General features: G+C 45.2%; 1 protein-coding gene across 1 annotated transcript in view; it reads left to right on the top strand.

Annotated features, from left to right (window-relative positions):
- Window positions 1-2,898: 2,898 nt before the first annotated feature.
- The window catches only part of CD44 (CD44 molecule (Indian blood group)), a 94,172-nt gene continuing 72,984 nt past the window's right edge, over window positions 2,899-24,086 (top strand). Inside the window, exon 1 of the mRNA XM_056135462.1 lies at window positions 2,899-3,083. Coding sequence (XP_055991437.1) covers window positions 3,017-3,083 — 67 coding nt within the window. The 5' untranslated portion in view covers window positions 2,899-3,016. The remainder of the gene's footprint in view (window positions 3,084-24,086) is intronic.

Below are 24,086 nucleotides of genomic sequence, written 5' to 3'. Positions count from 1 at the left end.
TAATTTTGTGAATATGCTTTATGCTACAGAATGGTAGAAATTGTGCACTTGATGTTATGTGTATTTTAACACAATGACAGTAGTGGTAACTGACCAGCTCTCTATGTTTCCCTCTTTCCTAAAGATCAAGTTTAAGCTTCCTGGGAGAGGGCTGGAGTGATAGTACAGAAGCTAGAGTGCTTGTCTTGTATGCAGCTGGTCAGGTTTGATACCCGGCACCCATATGTTTCCTTTAGCCCACCAGGAATTATCCCGTAGTGCAGAGCCAGGATTAAGTGCTGAGTACTGCTGGATTTTGTCCAAACTCCACCGCTACCACCACACACACATAAAAATAAACATCCAAGGAGAGAACCAGAGAGCTAGTTCAACAAGTGAGCACATGCTTTGCATGCGGGAGGTCCAGGCTCTATCCTCAAGGTCCCCTGAGCACCACTAAGAATTACTTTTAAGCACAGAGCTGGGAGTAGCCATCAAGTAAGGCCTTACCCCCTCCCCCAAATAGTAAACTTCCTGAATAGTATATGGTTTGGCCCCCTGATTATATCTTGTTTATCAAGTCTTCTTGTCCCAACCCCTTTATCTGATTCAATTTCCTAGTCATTCCAAACTTCTCTTCATTGCTTAACAAGCCAACTAATTTTGCTTTTCTATTCTCACTGATAATTTTGCTTTTGTTAGTAATAACATTTGAAGGCAGTGCATCTGCATATATGCACATATATCTGCAAGACTGTTGAGTCTTTCAATTCTTACCAACTCTATGATATAGATGCTACTATTAACTTCATAGTTGAGGAAATTGAGGCAAAGAAATTAACTTGTTCAAAGTCACACTAGTAAGGTTGGATAAGGCAAGGTGTGAATCCTGGTATTGTTCCTCACTAATACTGGCTACTAAATAAAACATGGCCTGTGGCATCTTCCACTGAGTTCCTCTTTCCCTTTAAAACCTGGCTGAATATCTCCATTGTGAAGCCACAAGTTCCTCTTTAGGAAAAGGTGTCACTCTCTTTTAGGCTCAGTAGTACTCTGCATGCACTCCCATATTTTGCAATGTATTTCAAATTGTGTGGTTATAACCTATTTGTGAGTCCAATTCTTTACTAACAGGTAAGACTCAAGAAGACAGAGCAGGTCTTACTTGTCTGATAATCTTGGTTACCCACTCTTGTTTGTGATAAATGAAGGAATGGCTAGTTGTATTTTCTCTTAATTTATCAACAAATAACAAAATCTTACCTTCTTTCAGAACATCTGGTATAACTGTTCAAGTCTTGCTACAACTAATAATCGCAACTAATATCCTCTGTGTATATGCAACAAGTCCATTCTAATTTACTTTCAATGGTCCACATTAAAAATAAATAATTGCTTACAGTTTTTAGCTATGAAATCATAGTATATTTGAGATATAAAATTAGAATGAAAATTCTGATTTTTCAAACTCAAAGTGCTTCCCTTGAGAAAATGACTATATCTTTTAATTGCTTAGACTGATTGGATAGGATAGATAGGTGAAATGGAATAATGTTTACATAGATGAGAAGTATAAATGAAAAGTGGATGGATGTGTGCATGGATAAGGGGATAGATGAGCAGACTGGACTGGTATTGGATAGATGGACAAAGGATGGTACATTGATCATTGTATGGATGTGTACATTATACAAAATATGCAGGTGGGCAGATGGAGAAGAGGCGATTGGACAGATGGATGTGGGTTTGTAATAATTTGTGGAAACGGATGTATGGAAAGATGGATGAGAAGTTTAGGGGAGGGTGGTTGGAAGAATATGTAGCTGGATAGATGATAGATGAAAGGATGTGGTTGGATCAATATTAGTGCTTGATGAATGAACAAGAAGACAGATTTGTGAGTCTTGAGAGGATTGATGATGGCTCAGTGTTTGAGTGGATTGCAATGTGTTTGAAAGGATGGGGAAGTGTGGATAAGCAGAAGGAAGAATGGGAGGGTAGGGGAAAAAGCAGGGAGGGCATTTGCCTTGCACACTGCCAACCTGGGCTAGATCCTTGGGATCCCATATGGTCCCCTGATCACCACCAGGAGTAATTCTTGAGCGCAAAGCCAGAAATTACTATTGAGCATCAGTGGATGGGTATGGCCCAACCCTAAATCCCCCCTCCCCTCAAAAAAAGAATAGGTGGATAAGATAAATAAACTGTGAGATTACTGGAGGATGACTTACGGATTGGTGGACTCAAATACCAGCCCACGGACTGGTATTTGTCATTAACTTCCTGTGACAGTGCTGAGAGTAAGCACATGTCCACCGGTGAGCTTTCCACCTGAGCTTTGGTGGACTCCTGCCTGCTGCCTTCTCTTTCAAGGGACCAAAGAGCTCATCCTGGATGCCTGGGGAAGAACCACAAATACTCCTCCTTCCCACCAGGCGCCTTCCCCTGAGACAGGACCTGCCAAGGAAGGACCCAGTTGCCCGTGAAACCAAGAGAATCTTAGCCCAGCAGAGAGGCCCTTTAGCAGAGGGGAGATTCCCGAGGCTGATCCCAAGGGGTGAGGTTTCAGGAGCCAGTCACTCTCCCCTCAGGGCTCTCCCCCTTCCCCGCCCCCCTCCTACCCCCGGGCTAGCCCGGATTTACCAACCCGGTGATGAACGGGGCGGGGGCTAGAGGAGGGGGAAGAGCCGGGAGGGCTGGTACGTCTTTAAACCTCTGCCGCTTGCTTAGTCACAGCCCCCTTGCTTGGGTGTGTCTTTCCCTCGCTCGGCTCCCTCCCTCCCTCCCTCCCTCCCTCCCTCTCTTAGGTCACTCTTTCAGCCCTCGAATAAAAACTGCCGCCAACTTCCGAGGCGCTCTCATTGCCGGCCGGACCCCTGCCTCTGACAGGTTCGGGTCGTCCTCCTCGCCCCACCCTCTGTACCACCAGCATCCCCCCAGCCACTTCGTCCTCTGCCCAACGCATCCCGACCCGCGACCCCTCCAAGCTGCACTTGGCTCCACTCCGCTCAGTTCGCTTCGGTTCCCGCTCCAGACCATGGACCAGTTTTGGTGGCGCGCCGCGTGGGGACTCTGCCTCGTGCATCTGAGCCTGGCACAGATCGGTGAGTGCCCGCCGCCGCCGCCGCCGCCGCCGGCGGGACAGCGGGAGGGGTAACTGGAGTGGCCGCGGGCAGCCGCACCAGCCGGGCGCCCCGGAAGGCTTGGCTGCCAGATCCCGCTGACTTGGGGAACGAGCCCAGCGGCCAGCCCGCGGCTCGAATTTGTTCCGGAGAACCGGCGGCGTAGGATTTGCGCTCCACGCTCGGAGAGTTGCTTAGTGGGAAGCGGCTTTGGAGTGAGAAAAGCAAAAAGAAGAAAGTTGTCGAGGCAGGCAGCCGTTCGGGGGCCAAGTGGCCAGAATCCAGAATCCAGGGCAGAAAGGAACGCTACTCCAGGGTTCTTGGTGTGCTACTCCGGAGCCCTGGGGCTGGGTCCCGACTGGGCACAGGGCAGGGGCTGCAAGTGCCCCGTGCCAGTGGGGGCTTGTGGAAGGAATTCCTGTGCTCCCACCCACCCGGTCCAAACAGCTCCTGGTCCAAAGCGCCCCCTTACAGTTGGCTCCACTCACAGCCTACCTTAGCGCCTGTGGAATTTGAACCACATTCTGGTGTCCACGAGGTACCGCCGGGACAGTGAGCTGGAAAGGCAATGACCGGGCAGCAGCGCAATCTTTTTTTAAAAAAACCCTCCTGCTTCTGCCAATCAGTTAGGGGAGATCCAAACAGCAAGGTGGCTCTTATTCCCTGCCTGGCAGCCTAAGAGTGTGTAGGGGCGAGGGGAGGAGGAAGGTGGTTCCGGGAGCTGCAGAGGCGCCTCAACACCAGGGTGGTATAAGGGAACCTGGTGTCCAGGCAGCCCGTACTCCATCCAAACCTAAGTGTGTTGAGGTGTTCCGGGAGAGCTAAACTCCGAGCCTTCCTTCCTTTTCTTTGTCTCTCTATGTACAGATAATTACACGGCCCATTTGCTTATCGCTGACAAAAATTAATTTTTCTTTCAAGAAGTGCCAGCTGGGTCATTAAGACAGCTCAGCCTATGGTTAGTTCCACTCCACAAAGTATTTACGGAACTTGGCTCCAGGGGTCCCAAGAAAGTCAATGAAACAATTCAATATTTCCCATGTTGCTCCCACACAGGGCCTGGGCTTTGTCAGAGTAAGTGAGTGAGTCTGTGTGAAAGGCCTGGACCATGTGGGAAGGGATATCCGGGAAGGAGAGGCAGAAAGGGTTCAGAGCTGCCCTCCCCGCTCCCGGGGGTGGTCAAAAAGGACTGGAAGGGACTGCTCTGGAAAAGGAGAAGTGCTCAGGGTGGAAGAGGAGTAGAAAGGAATGGAAAGAAAGGCCTTCCCTGGGTCTGGACTCTGGAGAAGTGGATTTGCCCTGTGGCATCCACGGAAGTCTATTCCCCCAGGACCTTCTGCTTTGCTTCCAATCTCCCAACACCTCCGGAACAGTTTCTGGGATGGCTCTGGCCCGCCCTCAGGCCTTGGCTGGTCCTGACCTTGAGGTTCTTCCCGGGACTGATAGGCAAGCTCACTCCTGCCTCCTGAGCTTTCCTGGTTGCTGTGGAGGAAGCCCAGAAAAGTACCGGTAGAAATCAAAGCCTGGGCAGCTTTCATGTGCTTGTAAAGTTGTTTGGAAGGAACTGAGACTTGGAAAGAAGACACGGACTGGGCGGACCTGGGGGGAAGGAGCAAGAGAGGCAGGGAGGAAAGGGCCTTGGTTGTGCCCTGCTGGACAGTGGTGGGCTCCAGGGGGTAATGCTTGGGAGCAGGAACAAAGGGCCCCCTCTAGGGATAGGAAAGCAAAATGTAAAGAAAGCCAGAGGTAGTCAAGAGAACCCCCCCCCCCCCCCCACTATGCACACACCCCTGGCTTTGTAGAAATACATCAGTCTAGGTGTTAGGGGGAAGGGGGGGGGGGGGAGGGCTGGAAAACTTGTGGGATAAGCCCTGGAGCTGAGAGGTCTTTGTTAGAAAATTGCATCTTTGGTGTTGAAAAAATTTTGAGAGATCTGCAGGCTTGGGAATGACTTGCCTCTTGAAGAAGCAGGAAGCAAAACCCCATTGCAGATTCTAAGACTAGATCAGTTAATTCAGTTACTCCCCGGATATAATTGGGGCTTCCCCTTCCTTCCAAGGCTCAGGGCCAAAGAGGTGTATTTGAGGCTGATAGCCAGAAGGAAATGGTTCCATTTCCTTCCCCAAACGCCCCACAGCCATGTAAAGTTAAGCAGTTTGACATTCTTCACTGAGGACAGATCCTTTTCCATTCATACAGGAAGCACTACTTGATTCATTGTCACAAACTCAGATGTGGGGATTGTTTAGAAAAAAAAGCCTCTTCTTGGCTGGGTGGGATGAGGTGGGGGTGGAGGCTCATCCCACCTTCTCCAAGGAAACAAACCCTGAAAGAAAGGGAGGTTATTAAGGGGTGGCACTTCCAGCCTGCAGGGCTTTGCTGTACCCCACAAGGTGAGCAATGGATTCCCCCTGTACCAATGGATACTGACTTCACCAGTGCATAGTTGTGTGAAGTTGGGAAAGATCTGGGGAGAGACAGTCCAATGGATACTGGGTGGGGATGGAGTGCTCACTCTGGGCCACCGTATTTGCTTCATGCCTCAAAAAACTGCAGTGGGAGGATCAGAGCAATAGTAAAGCCAGGTAGAGCCTTGTATGCTAATCAACCCGAGTTCTAACCTAGACTACTACCAACTTAGGTTCAATCCCCACCACCCCACTTGGTCCCCCAAACCCTACCAGGAGTGATTCCTGGCACAGCACCAGGAATAAGCTCTAAGCACTGCCAGGTGGGGCTCCTTAACAAAAAAAAAAAAAAAAGAAAGAAACAAGCAAAACTACAGTGGGGCTGGGGAAGTAGTGTAGCTGGTAAGGTGCTTGCCTTGATGCTGCCAACTCAGGATTGATGCTCAGCACCCCATGAGCACTGACAGGAGTGAACCCTGAGCTCACCTGTGTGTGTCCCAAACCCCACCCCCCAAAACAACAACAACAACAACAACAACAAAAACAAAAACAAGAAAACCCAAAGTATCGTGGATTTAAGTACCTTAGAGCCAGCCCAGGGGGCTGGAGCAATAGCACAGTGGGTAGGGCGTATGCCTTGCATGAGGCTGACCTGAGTTCGATTCCCAGCATCCCATATGGTCCCCTGAGCGCCGCCAGGAGTAATTCCTGAGTGCAGAGCCAGGAGTAACCCCTGAGCATCGCCGGGTGTTACCCAAAAAGCAAAAAAAAAAAAAAAAAAAAGAAAAGCTAGCCCAGACACCGAAAAAGGCAGTGAGGGTTTAGGCCCCGCTAGCTTATAGAAGCCTCCAAATACCTCTAGACACTTAGCTCCTGCTTCAATCCCTGTTTCAGCAAAGAAGTGGAAACTGGGCAGATGGTAGATCTTTCCCGACTTCACACAAATAGGCAGTGGTGAAGTCAGGGTGGTCCATTGTTGAGCATTCTCCCACATTAGACTCCAAAGTCTGTGCTCCTTTGTTCTTTCGCCTCTGGAGAACTTGGAAAATTATGTGTGGGCAGCAACCACAAAGCCGGACCCGAAGGGCTCCTCTGGCCTGGCAGACTGTGGACTCGAAGCCACCCCACTCTGCCCTGACCTGGCCTGTCTCTCCCCAGACTCAGCTCCAGCTGTCAAGAGCAGTCAACCTAGTTATTTGTTCCTAAAATAAGTCATTTCCCTTATCGGAGTCCAGCTACCCTTCTAGACATGCTCTCATTTGCAGGCTGGGGCGAAAAGGGAGAGGTTGTTTCTCAGCAGAGACAAGTTAGGGCAATGCCCACTGCCTGCCCAGGCTCGGAGACTGACCTGCAAGCCCGCGAGAGGCATCGATGCATTTCGCTCCTCTCCGCCTCAAAGGGCGCCCTCAGTGCTTAGCAGCTTGTCTGCGCCCAGGGAGGGAAAAGACTGGGGGGATTCCACATGGGGAACAAACATGGTTCCTTGAAAGTCAAGGATCTTGAACTCAAAGCCAGCATGGAACTCATGGTGATCTGTGACTCCCCCCCACTTCAGTGATTTTTTTTTAGATCTGCCAGTTGTGTCACATGGGCTTCCCTGATTGACTGGAGTTGGGGTGATTGTAAGCTGAGATTCCCCAAGGTCCTTCTGCACTGGGGTGGGAGCTGAGTTGTGGGTGCAGTGTTTCTTGTCACCTCCATGTTAGCTAACTACCTCATATGAGTTTCAAAGGGAAATGTCCCTTGTCGAAGAAGCAGGTGACAGATGTTAGGCAAAGACTCCTTCTCAAAGGGGATCTCTTCTGTCATGGAAAGAAATTCTGTGGGTTGTTTCATGGTGAGAAGTGGATGAGTCAATTTCCTTTGTGCCCCTGTTGGGAAGGGAAGTACACAAGTGTTCTTAAGACCAAGAAAGTCTAGTAGTGCCTACTTCAAATTTCAACCCTACTTTTCACTCATTTAACTACTTGAAATTTTTCTTAAAGAGTACACTCTCCCCCAAATGGGGTGCTTTCTAAAATTTGTATTGCAAAGTTTAGCATGGTGGCAATGATGCACCTTCTAGATTTTCCAACAGAATCAGAATTTTGAACATACATATGCACTAATTAATTCACAGTGTATGATTTGACTAATCTTTATGTATTTTACTGTAAACAAATGCATGTGATTCAAAGTCCAAACTTGATAAGAAATTTTTGCAGGAATAACTTTCACATCTTGGATTATCTATTGGTTGATTAAATTGATATTGAGGGCCTAGAGGGATAGTGCGGATGGATTAAGATGCTTCCCTTGCATACTGCTGACCTAGGCTCAATCTTCAGCATTCCGCATCATCTTTAGGCATGAATGGGAGTGACCTCTGAATATAGAGCCAGTAGGACTGTCTGAGCACTGCTAAGTGTGGCCCATGCCCCCATAAATAACAAATTGAATAAATAAATTGTCAAAATGTTTGTATCTTGGTAAGAAATATTTAATACTATTCCATCTTCCATTTATTAATCACATCAAATTATGAAATGCCAGGAGACGCTTCTCATTTGGTTTTTACTTGGACATTTACATTTTTTGTGGGGATGTGCCTTCGTGACATAATCTGAACGTATGAGTCTCCACACAATTTGGATATTGCTGGGCAACCATTAAGTATCTCTAAGGTGACTTCTGTGGGGATCTGTGTTGGGGAACACAGGGTAATTAAATGAATGATGTGTAAATCTTATATCCAAGAATATTCTGTTTGCCTAACATGTTGCAGTTTTTTAGTAGTTGGCCAATTTAGGCTTACAGATAAAAGCATTGTTAAACAGAAACCTGGAAAGGAGGTCTAGAGGAATCAATAAAGGGAGGAGGTAGTAATACAGGAAATACAGGATTTGAAAATATGAAGAGGAAATGAGAAAGGGATGTGTGTAACTGTTGCCCTGTTACTAACTGACCATTCTTAAATAAATTTATTAACTAGACAACATAGTCAATAACTGTTAGGCAATGCCTACTCAGTGAACCAAGTAGATGCCAGACAGTTGGGAGTCACCCAAGATCTTTTTTAGAGTTTCTTGGTAGTGGATGACTATGTAGTCTAGTTGGCTTCTACCTACTAGATTTAGGAAGTAGCACTATAGCACTGTCATCCTGTTGTTCATCGATTTGCTCGAGCGGGCACCAGTAACGACGCCATTGTGAGACTTGTTACTGTTTTTGGCATATTGAATACGCCACGGGGAGCTTGCCAGGCTTTGCCGGCCCGGCGGGATACTCTCGGTAGCTTGCTGGGCTCTCCGAGAAGGACGGAGGAATTGAACCTGGGTCGGCCACGTGGAAGGCAAACGCCCTACTCGCTGTGCTACATTTTTAACTGTGACAACCCAAATGGTGTCCCAAATGGAGAGGAGACTTAAGTACCCACAAGTTGGACAGCCCAGGTATAAGGGGTTGTGGTCATTCCCAGAGCCTTACTATGGCAGTGTGTTATCTGTTAGGAGGGCTTAAGGTTGCAAAGAAATTACTATGCAGGAGAGCTTTTTAATTTTGTTGAGTTAAAATGGATTTTATTTTGAAGTTTTGAGAAATGAGAGAGAGAGAGAGAGAGAGAGAGAGAGAGAGAACATGCTCAAGAGAGAATATAGACTTCTCCAGAGTGGAGGAGCTTCAGTACAGATCTCAGCATTAGATTTGAAAATATCTCACACATTTTAGGAGGGGAGATGTGGGTAACACGTTTGCTTGGTCACCACATGTGCTTAGCAACAATACATAGATACAGGCAGCACACATGGGCTGCATATATGCTAGGAGAGCTTTTTATCTATTGCGGCCAAGAGGTGCTGATGACTTTCACAAAGGGGAAAACCCCCAAACCCCATGTGTTTTCTTTTATCTGTCTGCAGCAGCTTTCAAGACCCCGACATTGGGATTGTATCATGTTTTCTTCCACGGTCCCAGATTCCCAGAGATGTTCTAGCTGTTACCAGTAACTGTCATGCTAAAATGAATGTCTCAGATACAGAAATGACTCAATCCCTCTATGTAGAAGCATGCTGAACAGCAGGTTCGAGAGGTAAACACGTTCATGTGTATCTAACTGTGGTGATGGCTATCTTGCTCAGGGTGGGACTCAGAAAGGTGCTTGACTGGCCAATTGCCCTCCCATCCCCAAGGTTCATTTTTTAAAAATTTTTATTAGTGAAACACCATGAGGTACAGTTGAAGACTTACAAATTTTTGTGCTTGGGTTTCAGTTATACAATGATCGAGGTACAGTTGAAGACTTACAAATTTTTGTGCTTGGGTTTCAGTTATACAATGATCGAGTACCAATCCCTCCACCACTGCCCATTCTCCACCACCACTGATCCCAGTATCTCTCTCGTCCCCCATCCTCTCCGCCCCCCCCCCCCCCCCCCCCCCCGTGGCAGGGCATTCCCTTTTGTTCTCTCTCTCCTTTTGGGTGCTGTGGTTTGCAAACCCAAAGTTCATGTTTGGTTTGCCAAACTGGGAAACAACTTGGGGAGATGCTTACTGTAGCTCAGACTGTTTGTTTAAATACAGGGTTCCTGGAGTCTTGGACCCAAAAGGGAGTGATAACTAGGCAGGCCAATGACACCAACCTCCCCAAATTTCAGCCTGGAAATAGAACACCCTTGCAACTGCTGACTTGGAGGAGCTCTGACTGTTTTGGTAATGCTGACTGTGTTTGACACATCCTGACCCCTTCTATGTGCTCACTTCCTGGAAGGTGAAGGGGACTAGGAATAAAGTGGTGACAATTATCTGAAGAGTTTTGCTCTCTCTGGGGGTCTCCTCAGCTGTGAAAGAGATCTTTGAAAGGGAGTCAGGTGGGCACTAGCAAAGCTTGTCTCCTCTCCTGTCAGCTTGCCAAGTCTGAATCTGCCCAGAGTAGAGGAGCAAGTCCTGTCTACCCTATAGATCGTCTGCCCAGTGAGTCTCAGGGTCAAGGAGGCAAATACATAATGAGGGGCTAGAGAACGGGGAGCCTCACCCTCACAAAGCCTGTCTCCCTGAGTCTGAGGTACATGGGCAACCTGGGTGTGTCCTCCTGAGGCAAGTGTTTCCTTAGTGCAAGTGTGGGCAGACAGGTCCTCAGTGGGTGGGGAGGTGCTGACTCACCAAGGAGAGGATTTACAAAACTCAGGCCCCCCAATCTTCCTTGAATCTTCACCTTTGAGAGTAAAGGTTAATTGCAAAACTCCAGGGGGAGAGCAGTTATTTGCCTAGACAGTAATTTTGAGCGTTTGCGATGGTGTTAGAGCAAGTCTTTTTTTGGGCCATGCCTGAAAGTTCCATCTTTCTACCCCATAATCTCTCTTGAATTTTCTTGTAACTTTGTAGCTTTTTTGTACCTTTCAAATTTGTTTCCACTCACTAGTTGTTCATGTTTAAAACACAGTCACCCCTACTAATAGAGTTCTAACGATTTCTTCTTCTTCTTCTTCTTCTTCTTCTTCTTCTTCTTCTTCTTCTTCTTCTTCTTCTTCTTCTTCTTCTTCTTCTTCTTCTTCTCCTTCTCCTTCTCCTTCTCCTCCTTCTCCTCCTTCTCCTCCTTCTCCTCTTTCTCCTCCTTCTCCTCCTTCTCCTCCTTCTCCTTCTCCTCCTCCTCCTCCTCCTCCTTCTCCTTCTCCTTCTTCTCCTTCTTCTTCTTCTTCTCCTCCTCCTCCTCCTCCACCTCCTCCACTTCCTTCTCCTCTTCCTACCCCTTATCCTCCTTCCCTTCCCCTTCTCCTCCTCTTCTTCCCCCCTTCTCCTCCTTCTCCCCGTTTTCCTCCTCCTCCTCTTCCCCCTTTCTTCCCCCCTTCTCCTCCTCCTCTTCTTTCTCTTCCTCTTCCTCCTCCTCCTCTTTCTTTTCCTTCTTCTCCTTTTTCTCCCTCTCCTTCTCTTTCACCTTCTCTGTCTTCTTTTCAATTTGGGGACCACACCTGGGAGTATTCAGGCTTATTCCTGGCTCTGTGCTCAGGGATCACTCATGGTGGGGCAAGGGAGAACATGGGGGCGGTTGGAGAAGTGCAGGGGCTTGAACCCAGGTCAGTTTCATGCAAGGCAACTATCTTACTTTCTGTACTATTGCTCTAGCCTGTCACATCTTTCTTCTTGTTTCTTGTATGTTGACTCATCTAATCAATTCAACAACTGCATATGAAGGGATGTTTTTATTTTTCCTTTCTAGTGAGAAAACTGAGGCATGGAGAATTTAACTTTCTCCAAAGCTGATAATTGATGGGGTTGGGCTTCAAATCCTGTGGTCTAGCTACTAGGTTCATCTTCTAAGTAATTGTACTGCTAGACTTTTTTTAGGTTACATGATGGCAGGGCACCTGCAGAACCCTAAGTGCTCATGTCTACTTGTACTCTGGTTGTTTTTATAAACTCATTTGCAGTCATGCAAAGGATTAGAACATCCACAGAGCTGGTTGTACTCTTCCTTTTGATGATGATGTCAGAGGAGGGCACTAGGATTGCAAATATGAAGGAGAAAGAAGTAGGAGTGGTAACTTCTTCCCATCTGGCTCTGAATGGCTCATTCATTCCCCTCCCTAGGTAAGAGCCGCATTCTCATCTGTATGATGGTATGATGGGATGCTGGGGAGAAGGCAGGACTAAAACTGGTGAGGAGTTGAACTGTTTATTCGTTAGCACTCCATGACTGGTCACCTGGAGAAAAGGGGATATTTGACACTGAACTTTCTCCATCTTTGAGGACTTTGAATCAGGATTGTACAAAGGTGGGAAGTGAAATAACAATTGAATAACAGTAAATGGCATGCCCCTTAGCATTGAGGTCTTGGTGCTAGGATCTTCTCTGGACCAATGAAAATAGATGAGAGAAGGAGGTTATTAACAATGAAAACAAGTTGTCAAGAATTAGCCTATGGGGCTGGAGTGATAGCACAGCGAGTAGGGCATTTGCTTTGCACGCGGCCAACCCTGGTTTGATTTCCAGCATCACATATGCCAGGAGTAATTCCTGAGTTTATGAGCCAGGAGTAACGCCTGTGCATCGCTGGATGTGACCCAAAAAAGCAAAAAGCAAAAAAATCGTCAGCCTATGTTCTCCCAGAGCACAAGGTACTGAGAAAATGCTAGAAGTGTCCTGAAGACTCTCTTCCCAGTCCCAGTCCAAACCAGATGGCCTAGCTTGTTTGGTTCAGCAGGAAGCCCTTGCTTGGGAAGTCATGGGAGGTGGGAAGCATTTCCTCTAAGTTCTGGTTCAGAATCCGGCCCCCTCAACCCCTTCCCCCCAGGAAGGGAGGAGACAAAGCCTCCTGAGGACATACGATTCTGTCTGAAGAAGGGACTTGGGCCATGACCTGTGGGCAGAGACGCCACACTTGATTTCACATCTCTTTCCATATAAGTGCATCTCTTGACTCTTGAGCAAGTTGGTATTGCCTTCGAGAAGAAGCCACACACAAGTCACAAATCAAGACAGCGTCTTTTGCTACTTCCTTTCTTAAGGAGAAGCTGCACGGTATTAGCAATGGCTGTGGAGTCCCTTCTCCGACAGGCAGCGTGATGCAAATGGAGAGGCCCTGGGAAAACCAGTAGCCCCAGTGCCTGGACTTCTGCCTTTGTCCTAGAAGCCCCTGGCTCTTGTCCTGTCCTCATACACTCCCAAGTGTTACTAGAGTATCTGATGCTTTGCAGTCACACATTTTTCAATGCTGAGCATGAGCAACAGGAGAATCCAAGTCCTGCAAATCTGAGCACCACGAGACAGCCTCTAGAGGCCATTTGAAGTAATCAAGTCAGTCCAGAAGCAGGGACTGAATCTTCCTGCAAGAGTGCAGGTACCTCTGGTGTGGTGCTGGTGGCCCAGATGCAGATGCCTTGGGAAAGGATAGTGACATTGCCCTAAGCGTATCCTAGCCAGGGTTTGTCTTCACTGTGGAGCTCTGTGGTGAGATCAGTTATCTTCTTGGGGTTTGCCTGAAGGTCAGGTACATCCCTCTACACTTCTGAGTCACTTTCACTTTCCCCTATTGTTTTCCCTATTTCTCCCTGAGAGTTCATAAAAACCCCACCAGCATGTCTGTAAAGTTCAGTGATGTTACCGTACTTTACTTTTCACTCCATTCTTTGGCTGGGGAGCGTACAAGCTCCTGATTTATGTATATTATAATTCCACAGTAGTCTCCAGCTGTCAGCCCGTTTCACCATATAGAAAGAGAAGGTTCAATAAATATTTGAAGATAGGCTGGATTAATGAAATTTCTAGATTTGGCTAACAAAGTCATCTTTACCACTTTCATGCTTTATAATTTTTATAAGTCTGAAAAAAATTCTAACTTTTCTGCTTTCTGACCAATAGAAACCTAATTTTTTTTTCTATCCGCTTTAGGTAGTGATTTTAAAATCTGCTTCAAATGCTTTTAAAATTGCATTTCAATTATTTTCTATTACCAATTTATTGTGCGATTCTGAGAAAATCATCTCATCCTAGTTTGCCTCTGGTCTTCCATGTGTAAATGGGAACATGGAATTCTACTTGACTGGTAAAATCCTTTCCAGATTCATTGTTATATAAATTCACCACTCTGTGTGTCCATGGACACCTCTCTCATAAAACTTAAAAGAGTAACATGACTCAAATGCACTGCCCGTATTAAGGGATATTTACTTTGTTCTAACTGCCAGAAAGGAACATTTCTGAGAGAAATAAGCACACAGACCCACTTACACTAAAGCCCAAAGGACAAGAGTAACTCTTAAAGAAAAGGTACTCTGCTTAGAGAGTTCCCCCAAGTTCTCTTAGCCACTGGCATGGCAGATGGAGAGGTATGAAGAACTCAGAAATAAGCTTCAGTCATACAGCTAGAATAACTAGAAACCTGTCCGGGTATTACCTGCATGGTCTGATTATAACGTTCTTCATTTTAAATTGTGCTTCAGAAAGCATTGCTTCAAGAGGCTGAAAAGTCAAGTGCCCAAGAGGAGAATAAATTGTGTTCTTTCTCAAATCTGTGAACACTTTAGATATCTCCTAATGAGGACTATGTAACAGGGGGGTACAAAAACGAGACTTAATATTCAGTCAAAGCAGATATTAGAGCTCTAGAATCCTATGGAAAATTATTAGGATACCCATGGGTTCTGATTTTTTTTAAATCAAAACAAAAGGATATAGAAGTAGGAGAAGGGATGAATGAGTGGATGGGTGGGTGCATATATACATACCCAGGAAGATGTACACTGAGGCACTGAGCAAGCCAGGTCCTTTAGCCGCTTCTGTTGAAAACCTTTCAGATACCTTATTTATTTATTTATTTATTTATTTATTTTATGAAAGCAAAAAAAGTTTTTCTAAGAAAGAATGAATGAATAAAGGAAAGAGAAACAAGGAAAGAAAGAACTCGTAAAACCAGAATTCAGAATGAATTCAGCTACCATATTGATTGAGATGGGACTTTGGCAACCTTGACCTGAGTTTGGCTGGTAGCAGTTTAAGAGAACTCCTGACAAGCCCTAGAGGAGCAAGAGCAAACAGATTTCTAGTCATGTACCTTTTCCCATTGATTACTTAGAGGCTGCTTGGGAACCTGTTCTAAAGAAACCAAATCTTGGCTCAGCCACAGAAAGGGCTGTGATCTATTCGTTATGTCTGCCTCAGGCATAGGATGGAGGATTCTTTCCCTCTGGAGCACATAAAGATCACTGTAGAGCAGGCTTTTCTCGTTTACCTGAACGTTGTGGAGACCTCTGGCAATCTAGTCAATTAGCTAATTATATATGTATGTACATACATGTACATGTAAATGCCACCCTCTTCTAGCACACACTATATAGATATATGTGCTTTTTGCCACGAACGAGATTAGTTGTTTTAGACTTCTCTTTCTGTTTTCCCATCAACCCAAGTGAGGTTAGATGCTGGGAGCCAGGAATTTCCTCTGTTTGAACAAGGGCCAGACTTCCTGGCAAAGGGTCTCTCTCTACATCAACTTCTCCATCTGCAACCTGAGAAGACAAAAATGATGCCTCACCCATGGGGGGTGATAGGAGGAATAACTAACTAATGTAAGGAAAGCCTTTGAAGATGAAAGGGTAGTATGAACATGGTAATTACAACTTTTATCAGCCCTGGAGCCTCTGCATTCTCAGCTGCCACTCCAGGCTGTCCTGTGCTTCCCAAATGCAAACAGGAGCTGCATTCCACGGCCTGTCCCACTGGTCCTGCTCCTAGCACCCAAGTCCAAGAAGGCTGGATTCTGAACTCCGGCTAGCCAGCCCACTTTGGGCAGCTCAAATTTCCTACTCACTTATCCCCAAGAGAAAAAGCCAACTCACTACCAGTACAGGTGAGATAAGATAGTACCAAGGTATAAACAAAAGGCTGCATCTAGAGTCTACTCGAAATAGCCTCCAGGTAAGATTAGGACACTCTGCTCTAATTCCCACCCTGTCAAAGCCTAATTGTGTGACCTTGGGCTATTGGGTTTATCTGTTTAAAAGCTTCAGTACACTGTGTGAACCACCCGGGAATAGGGAATAATAATCCTTCTCCCTCCTCTAAACCTCTCCACCTCTCCCTGGTAGTGTGAAAGTGTTTTGTGTGGGTAGGCAGAGCTACGTGATAAAATAGCTTCAAGATCTTATTATTACCCAAGGTAACTTCCACCTTTATCTCTTTTCCTCCGCTAGTTGATCCTAGTCATTGAAATTGTATTCTTCAGAATGCTCCCTGATGTCCTCTCTCCTTGGAGTTCCATCTCTTCCTGGACAGTGCTTATCCAGAAAGACCTGGATGTGGGCTCAGTCTTCTTAGTTATAACATTCTCCAGGCAGGAAAGGTGCTGAGATGCCCTGCCAAAGCAAATCAGAAAGCCTTTTGTGGAATAACTCAGGAAGACTGCGAGAGACAGCAATGGGAGGGTTTGCTGGGTTTTCTTGGCTAGGACTTAGCTAGTGCAGACTTAGCAGAGCATTGAAATGTGGATGGAAAAGAGAAAGAAGAGAAAGGGAGAAAGAGCCCTAAGTGAGAACTGATTGTGTACTGGTGACAAAAGTCCTGAGGATGACATATGGGAACAGGTGCTGGGCATTAGAAGTCTACTGGTTCAACTGGACAGATAAGAATTGAGATATTACAAAGACTTTCAGTGACCTGCCCAGAGGCCATGCCACTAGTTAGAGTAAAACTCTAGTTTTCTGATTCCCAGTCCATAGTACCCTTTCCATTTAAACCTTTGGAATGATGGAGCAAAGGACCTGGGTCAACCAGGGCAAGAAAACTTAGAGGGACAAAGAGAGGAAAGCAAAGAGGAACTATTTACTTTTAAATGGCACAATGGTAAGCGGTGCAGGGGTTTTTGCTCCACAGGAACTTTCATTGTATTCAGACCAGGCTTCCTGATCAGTATCCCACACGTCTATCCATATTTAGTCTCCATTTTCATCCTTTTTGACATAATGAGCATTTGGAAACTAGAAGGTTCAGTTTCTCGGCCTGACTTAGCTTTTGTTCAGTTTCTCTGAGCAATTTTGGCAGTTGATACAACCAGGACTGTTTTTTAATTGATGTCTTTATTCACTCAACACATTGATTAAGTATCACTCTGGGCCAAGCATTTTTTCAGACACTTAGGAATACAATAAGTAAGTAAGTAAAGTAAAGGCCCTCCCGTTGATCATCGATTTGCTCGAGCGGCCCAGTAACGTCTCCATTGGAGACTTTGTTGTTACCGTGTATATCGAATACTCTCGGTAGCTTGCCGGGCTCTCGGAGAGGGGCGGAGGAATCGAACTCGGGTCGGCCATGTTGGCCGCTTGTAAGGCGAACGCCCTACTCGCTGTGCTATCGCTCCGCCCTTAATTGTTCGAGCGGGCCCAGTAACGTCTCCATTGGAGACTTTGTTGTTACTGTGTCTGGCATATCAAATACTCTCGGTAGCTTGCTGGGCTATCGGAGAGGGGCGGAGGAATCGAACTCGGGTCGGCCATGTTGGCTGCGTGCAAGGCAAACGCCCTACCCGCTGTGCTATCGCTCCAGCCCAGGATCTTTGAGAATTTGTAATGGGGAAGATAACAATGTAGACCATTAGAGACTGCTTTTCAATAATCAGGATGCATAACAATAACTATGCTTGTGGCATCTCCACAATTCCTTGGGGGCTGTTTGTTGGACCTCTCAGTATCTCCTGCTCTGTTTTGGGGATTGGACCGGGAGAGGTTTGGGCCACATCAGGCATGCCCAGGGGTTACTCCTGCCCCTGCCCTTAGGAATTACTTCTGGTGGCGCTTGGGTGACCATATGGGATTTTGAAGGTATTAAACCCAGATTGACTGCTTATAAGCAAAGCACCGTACTGACTGTACTATCACTCCAGCTCCATCTCAAGCTCTTGGAACAGGACAATATGGTGGGTGGGTCGAAGCCCAAATTTATTCTCCTGTGTGCCGGCAGGAGCACCTTCTCAGCACCAAGCAGGGAGTAGTACCTGAGTATCAGCAGGTGTGGCTCAAAAAAGAGCAAACAAAGTGACCAAGTGTGACTTGTAAATGAGAACTAATTCAATCCCTTCATGATGACCATAATTGCTCTTTCACTGATACTTATTTGGGTATCAAAGATAGGGATGTTACAACAACTAACTTCTTGTTGTTGTTTAGACTTTGACCTTTTCTTGAGAAGATACTCCGGGATAGAGTTCACCTGGGTAGTACAGTTTGCAGCTTAAGTGGCTCATCACTTAAATGCAATCATAATAGCTATCACTTCATCCTTTTGTCTCCCAAACAAAGCCAATCAGGGAATGAGTTGGAATCTATTAAAATTTACAAGAAAGTCTATTTTTTTTCATACACTTTGAGCACTTATTATTAGAAACTCATTACTTAGCGCTGCTGGATTCACACTGAACGTGAGAACCACTATTCTGTAATGATCCATTACAAAGGAATTACCATAGCACTGGATGAATATCTCTTCCTGTAAATTATGAGATGATGACCCTCTCCTGAGAAGAAATAGCCATAGAAATAGAAATTTTCTATGACTACACTATTGGAGTGTCTTAAAGGATATGAAGTGTTTTCAACTCCATTATCTGATCCATTATCTCATCCAAAGTTAACTAGTATTAACTTTATAGTTAGTATTCTTCGCTTCCTATATAGAAGAGAAGTTAATGACTTTCCCAAGGTCCTATAGATAATTGGTGCAGAGTCAGGATTTAAGCCCTGTTTTCTGCTCCCAAGGTCCATGTCATTTTTCCATGGTGGCTCCCTATGGACCTGACTTTCAAGGACTCTGGAAATGACTTTAATTTTTCATTGATAGTTTCGCCTTCATAGGCAGAAAAAATGCTTTCTTGAGTCCAAAGCTCAAGAATCCAATATCTTAACATTTTAATAAGTTTAAAGACAAGAAGAGACAGGTTTTCTGAGCCAATACCCTGATTCAAGGTTCACCAGATACCAAGACTTATGATGACTGCTTTGAAGGAAAGAAAAGCTTGAGGGATATTTAACGCAGACTTCAGGGATGTGACTATTTCTCATACAGAAAGAGGGCTGCTTCATTTTGCTCTCTAAGAATGAGAGATGGAAAAGAAATGGAGTCACTTGCGCCAAAAACAATTCATAGTTTATTTTGAGTTCAAACTTCCCGACCTTGAGACTGGCTGAGCATTAGACTGCTAGAGCCCAATCCATCCTTCACTTCTCAGCTAAAATGACTTTTTTTTTGTTTTGTTTTTAATGGATGCATCCAAGGAGAGCAACAAAGACCTCGGGGAGAAAAGATGTTTTTCTAGACTAAACTTCTACTCTGTCTTCTACAATATTTATCCTGCTGTATTATTAAGCTGTTGAACATTGATCTTCCCTGGGCTCTAACGTTCACTGGGACAGTGACTTTGCCTCCCTTATTCAGTGCCCTGGTCCCATGCCAGGAGTAGAGGGAATGAGACTTTGCTGAAATAATGGAATTCGGATTGGGAGTATTTTAAGGCTTGAATCTACTTTAACACTGGGGTGGTTTTGGTGGAATTGTGGCTTAACCATGGTGATTATGTTGTGAGCTCCAAATGAAAACACACTCTCTCTCTCTCTCTCTCTCTCTCTCTCTCTCTCTATCTCTCTATCTCTCTGTGTGTGTGTCTGTCTCTGTCTCTGTCTTTCTGTCTCTCTCACACACACACATATGCACACATGCATGCAGGTACATACACACTGTAGCACTGTAGCACCGTCCTCCCGTTCATCGATTTGCTCAAGCGGGCACCAGTAACTTCTCCATTGTGAGACTTGTTACTGTTTTTGGCATATCTAATACTCCACGGGGAACTTGCCAGGCTCTGCCATGCGGGCAGGATAGAGGGATGGAGGAATTGAACCAGGGTCGGCCACGTGCAAGGCAAACGCCCTACCTACTGTGCTATACACAAATATTTCTACTGAAATAAGGGACAGATGCTTTAGGATCAAAGACAAGTCAGCCTGGTCTGCATATTCTCTCACTCCCTTCCTTTTTATGGTTGTGCACCACTCTAATTCCCACATCTCCTTCCTTCACTGGTATCATCTAAGAAACAGTCTTCGCAGTTTCCTGCCAGGGTACCCAAGGGAAGCTGAATGGGTACTATGTTTGACCACCCAGGATGGACTTGAAAGACAAGGAGGAAGTGTTTTCCCTGGAGGAATAGGAAAGATGGTCCAAAGGTTGGGGAAGTTAGCCAGGGCTTTTGCTGAGTCCTCTTGCTGGGGGCAGAGGGTGGGGCTCCTTGGGGCAGCTCCCTCTATTTTCAAACGGGCATCACAGATAATCCCTGGGCTTCCTTAAGGACTGTTTCTCAGGGGTTGGGAGCAATACCCTATTATCTGTTAGGGTTTCCTGTTCTTTACATTGTTTGGAAGAGGAAAATCAATAGCCACATATGTATTCTGCATTGTTTGTGGGGTTGTGGAAACTTTGGAAAACTCACTTTGTTTCTCTTCCTAATGAGCTTCCCAGGACCCTCTGGAAGACAGAAACTACAGATACACCAGCGTGAAACAGTGTCTCTCAAAGTCAGGCTTCCTTTCTTCTTCTCCAGGAAAGATTTGAGAACGATTCTGACAATACCCTACATAATTCAATCTGCACCAAATGCAGACTGTCACTAGGGATTCACTAGGAGGGCTTTGAATTTGGTTTCCTGGACATTCAGAAAGCAGAATGGGTCTGAGAGTTAGGTCTGGGCCCCAGCCTGACACACTTCAATTATGTGATTGCAAGCAAGTTACTTACTGTCTCAGCTTCAGTTTCTTCAACTTTAAAATAGATAGCAATCCTTCTCTGTAGAACTTGTAAAGACTAATGTGATCATAATAGATCCAGGAAATACTTGATAGAAGCACTGCTCTGAAGGAGGCACTCAACATAATCATGGGGATTACAGCTCCTGTTAGACCTGGGCCTTTCCCTTCATTCTTTGGTTCTAACTTTGTTCCTGTTGTACTTGAATCCAAGTTGTCTCTGGGAGATTTGAATTCCATTTCAAGGCAAAACATTAGCCAATGAGATCGCATTTAATTTGGCAGGGAGGGAGCACCAGAGGGCCGACACCCAAGTGTGCTTACGGGAACAACTGCTGCTAAGCAGGGAAAGCATTAAGGCATGTTCCAGGAACTTCGGTGACTGGAGCAGCAGGTGAAAGCAAATGGACAAACGCACTCTAGATCCTGTCTTCACTTGCAAAATGACAGTCAACCTCCTAGGGTGCTTGTCTCAGCAGGATCAGCCTCTTCCTGCTTTGGGTGGTTAGAAGTGAGGCCAAAAGAGAAGACAGTATTTTCTGCCTCTCCAGTAGAAGTGTTTCATTACAGGGCTGTTCCCCAGCCTGAGAGTAGAGTAGCCTGCTACTTTGGAACATTTGGAATTTCCCAGATCCCCAATTTCTCCCCAGAAACCTAAGCTTAGAATTTCCTAAGCTTAGAATTAGGGAAGGAAGATTGGCCTTTGAGTGAATAAAGCGCCTGTGCATTCGTCGTCCTTGGGGTGTTCAATTCTCTCATCGCCCAAAATATCTTTCATTGTCTCTATCTACTTAGTTCTGCTCTCCTCTAGAGAAAGGAAGATCTGACCACTCCCAGCCCCACCTCAGAAGTGAGTAAGGCTTTTATACCTCTTAATAGTAGTGTTTGCATTGTGTCAGGTTTTCATTTTGTTTTTTAATTCCATGAGAATGTGGATCATTCTGGCTGACATGGAAGATGAGCAAAGATTTAGCATGGTGCAAAAACAAAAGAAATCAGAATTTAGGGGGTTCCGTGGTACTGGAGAGAACCGTGGCCAATTGTTCTAGGTTTTTTTTTTTACTAAACCCCTATTCTGAACTAGGCTGCAAACTGGAGATTTAGGTAGGTACCTGACTCCAATATAGTTCTCTTTGAGGTGTGTAGCAAATACCCATCGAAGAAGTGAATCTGAATTTCATCAGAGACATTTTACAGGCTGAGAAACTGAGGCTCATAAAGGTGAGATGTCTGACCTAAGATGGTTCAGCTCTTATGTGGTGGGACTGGAATTCAATTCAGAGCTGTCTTCTCCCTTGTAACATTACTCCATGAGTTCCCAGCCAACTTTATGAGGTTAATCCTGTTCTTCCATCCTAGAGCTAGAGACCTTGAACATCTGAGGCATTTGTTACTCCTAAGTATCTGAACTACTCTACTTCCTTGAAGTAAGGATCTTGGAACAATTTCCAACTAGTGGGAGGTATTTTTTTTGGAAAAGAGCTGGTGGGAACTTCCCTCTGGCAGCTCTTTTGGGGGCCAACCGGGCCTCCAAGACCACCAAAGATCAAGAAGGCTTGTGAGTGGAGTCTTTGCTGGCATTATGCAGTGCAGGGGTGTGTGTGCTGCCTAATGGCATCTCTTCTGAGGATTGCCTCACAACTGAAGAATGGTTTGAATTGGCCCATGATGCTGAAACTCACTGCAGGGTGCATTGGGGGCCATTTGCAGTAATTTAGGAGGAGTGTCTCTAAGGAAATCAGCTGTTTCTCTTAATTAAAACCATTCATTCCATCCAGCTTCAATGCTATTGTTTCTGCTCTCTCTGCTCTCTGTGTGCTGAATGGCATTTATTGGTGTAATCTGAGAGCAGGATGCTGGCAACACTCTCTTCCTTGTTTTGTCTATTGTTCCTTCTTGTTGGCCTAATGCATTCATCACACCGCAGCATTGATCCCAAAGTAAATTGCCACAGCCCAGCAGTCAAGAGGCAGTTACTCAGGTTCTAGAAGCAGAGAGCAAGGGAGAGTTTGTTGGAAAGTAGCAATGACTTCTAGAGGCAATGGGCTGTATTTGTTGAGGACCTAGAGATCATCAAACTCAATTTATTTCTCTCTAAAGAGAGGCCTAGGGAGTATCTGTTCCAATTTGACAGTTTATAAGCAAGAAATCTGTTCCAGGTCACCAGATTCTTGACTAATTCTTTTTCTCCAAACCAAAGAAACATATATTGGACACCGTATAATATATCAGGCACTAGAAATAGAAAGAATAATACCGTATGATCCAAGTGGAATCAACTTTGATCATATTGACTAGTATCACCTGAGGTAGGCTCCTTCCTACAGTGTTTCATATTGTAACTCTCTATTGTATATTCATTTATCTAAAAAATATGTGATGCAGAGTCTATGTATCTGGATAATTAGTCCTTTCGGTCCTAATTGCTAGAGGTTCTAATTTGTAAAATACTGTGAGTTACTAAGCAATTAATCAAGAATTAAATCAGAGTGAGACACTTTATATTTAGGCTGTTTTAAATACACTTTAATCTTTGAATTGATTGGCTAATGCCAACATTCAAATAACAGATAGCTTGCTAAGTGTTAGGTATTAAATGTTTTAGGAGCATTTTCTCTCCTTCAGTCCTTACAGCTACCCTGTGAGTGCCTTCACATTGCTAATGAAGAAACAGAGACTTTGAATTAAGAAAGCATGCCATACCTTGCATTCTACAAATGTCTGGGCAGTGATTTAGACCCATATGTTTGATATAAAATGCTACGAGCTTGGCTTGTAAATCTTCAATGAGCTATGATGGAAACCTCTCTTCTCTCTCTCTCTCTCTCTCTCTCTCTCTCTCTCTCTCTCTCTCTCTCTCGTCAGCTTATGGCATAAATGGAATTCAACCCCAAGGCAGGATTATTCAGTTGCTCTGGCCATTGCCTTCCAAGTCTCCCTTCTGACTGAGTGTAAATTCTAGGCACATTTCCTATGGATTTTGGAGGGCAAAGAAAAATAAAGTCCAAATCTGATTTCATCTGTATGTTGTGTTTGTATTGGGAGTGTGTTAGGTGAGAGGGCAGGGAAAGTATATTTCTGTGGCCTGGTATCTGATACCAATGTAAATTGTATGATAAATAAATAAGTAAAAGATGCCATTAAGTTTATGGAAAAGTGTCAAACACAGACAGCCTTGACCAAGCCTTGGCTGCCTCTCTCTGTGGTATCTGCTTCTTTTGTTTTCTGTGAAGCACTTGTCAGAACGTGAAAGGACCTTGATATTTGTCATTTACTGCCTGTCTCCTCACATTTGGCAGATAAGTCTGTTCATGTCTCT

Source organism: Sorex fumeus, unplaced genomic scaffold (assembly GCF_029834395.1).
Source record: "Sorex fumeus unplaced genomic scaffold, SorFum_2.1 ptg000007l, whole genome shotgun sequence".
Classification (NCBI taxonomy): domain Eukaryota; kingdom Metazoa; phylum Chordata; class Mammalia; order Eulipotyphla; family Soricidae; genus Sorex; species Sorex fumeus.
Note: the sequence above shows the minus strand (reverse complement) of the source record. Positions and strands in the feature narration are given on the sequence as shown.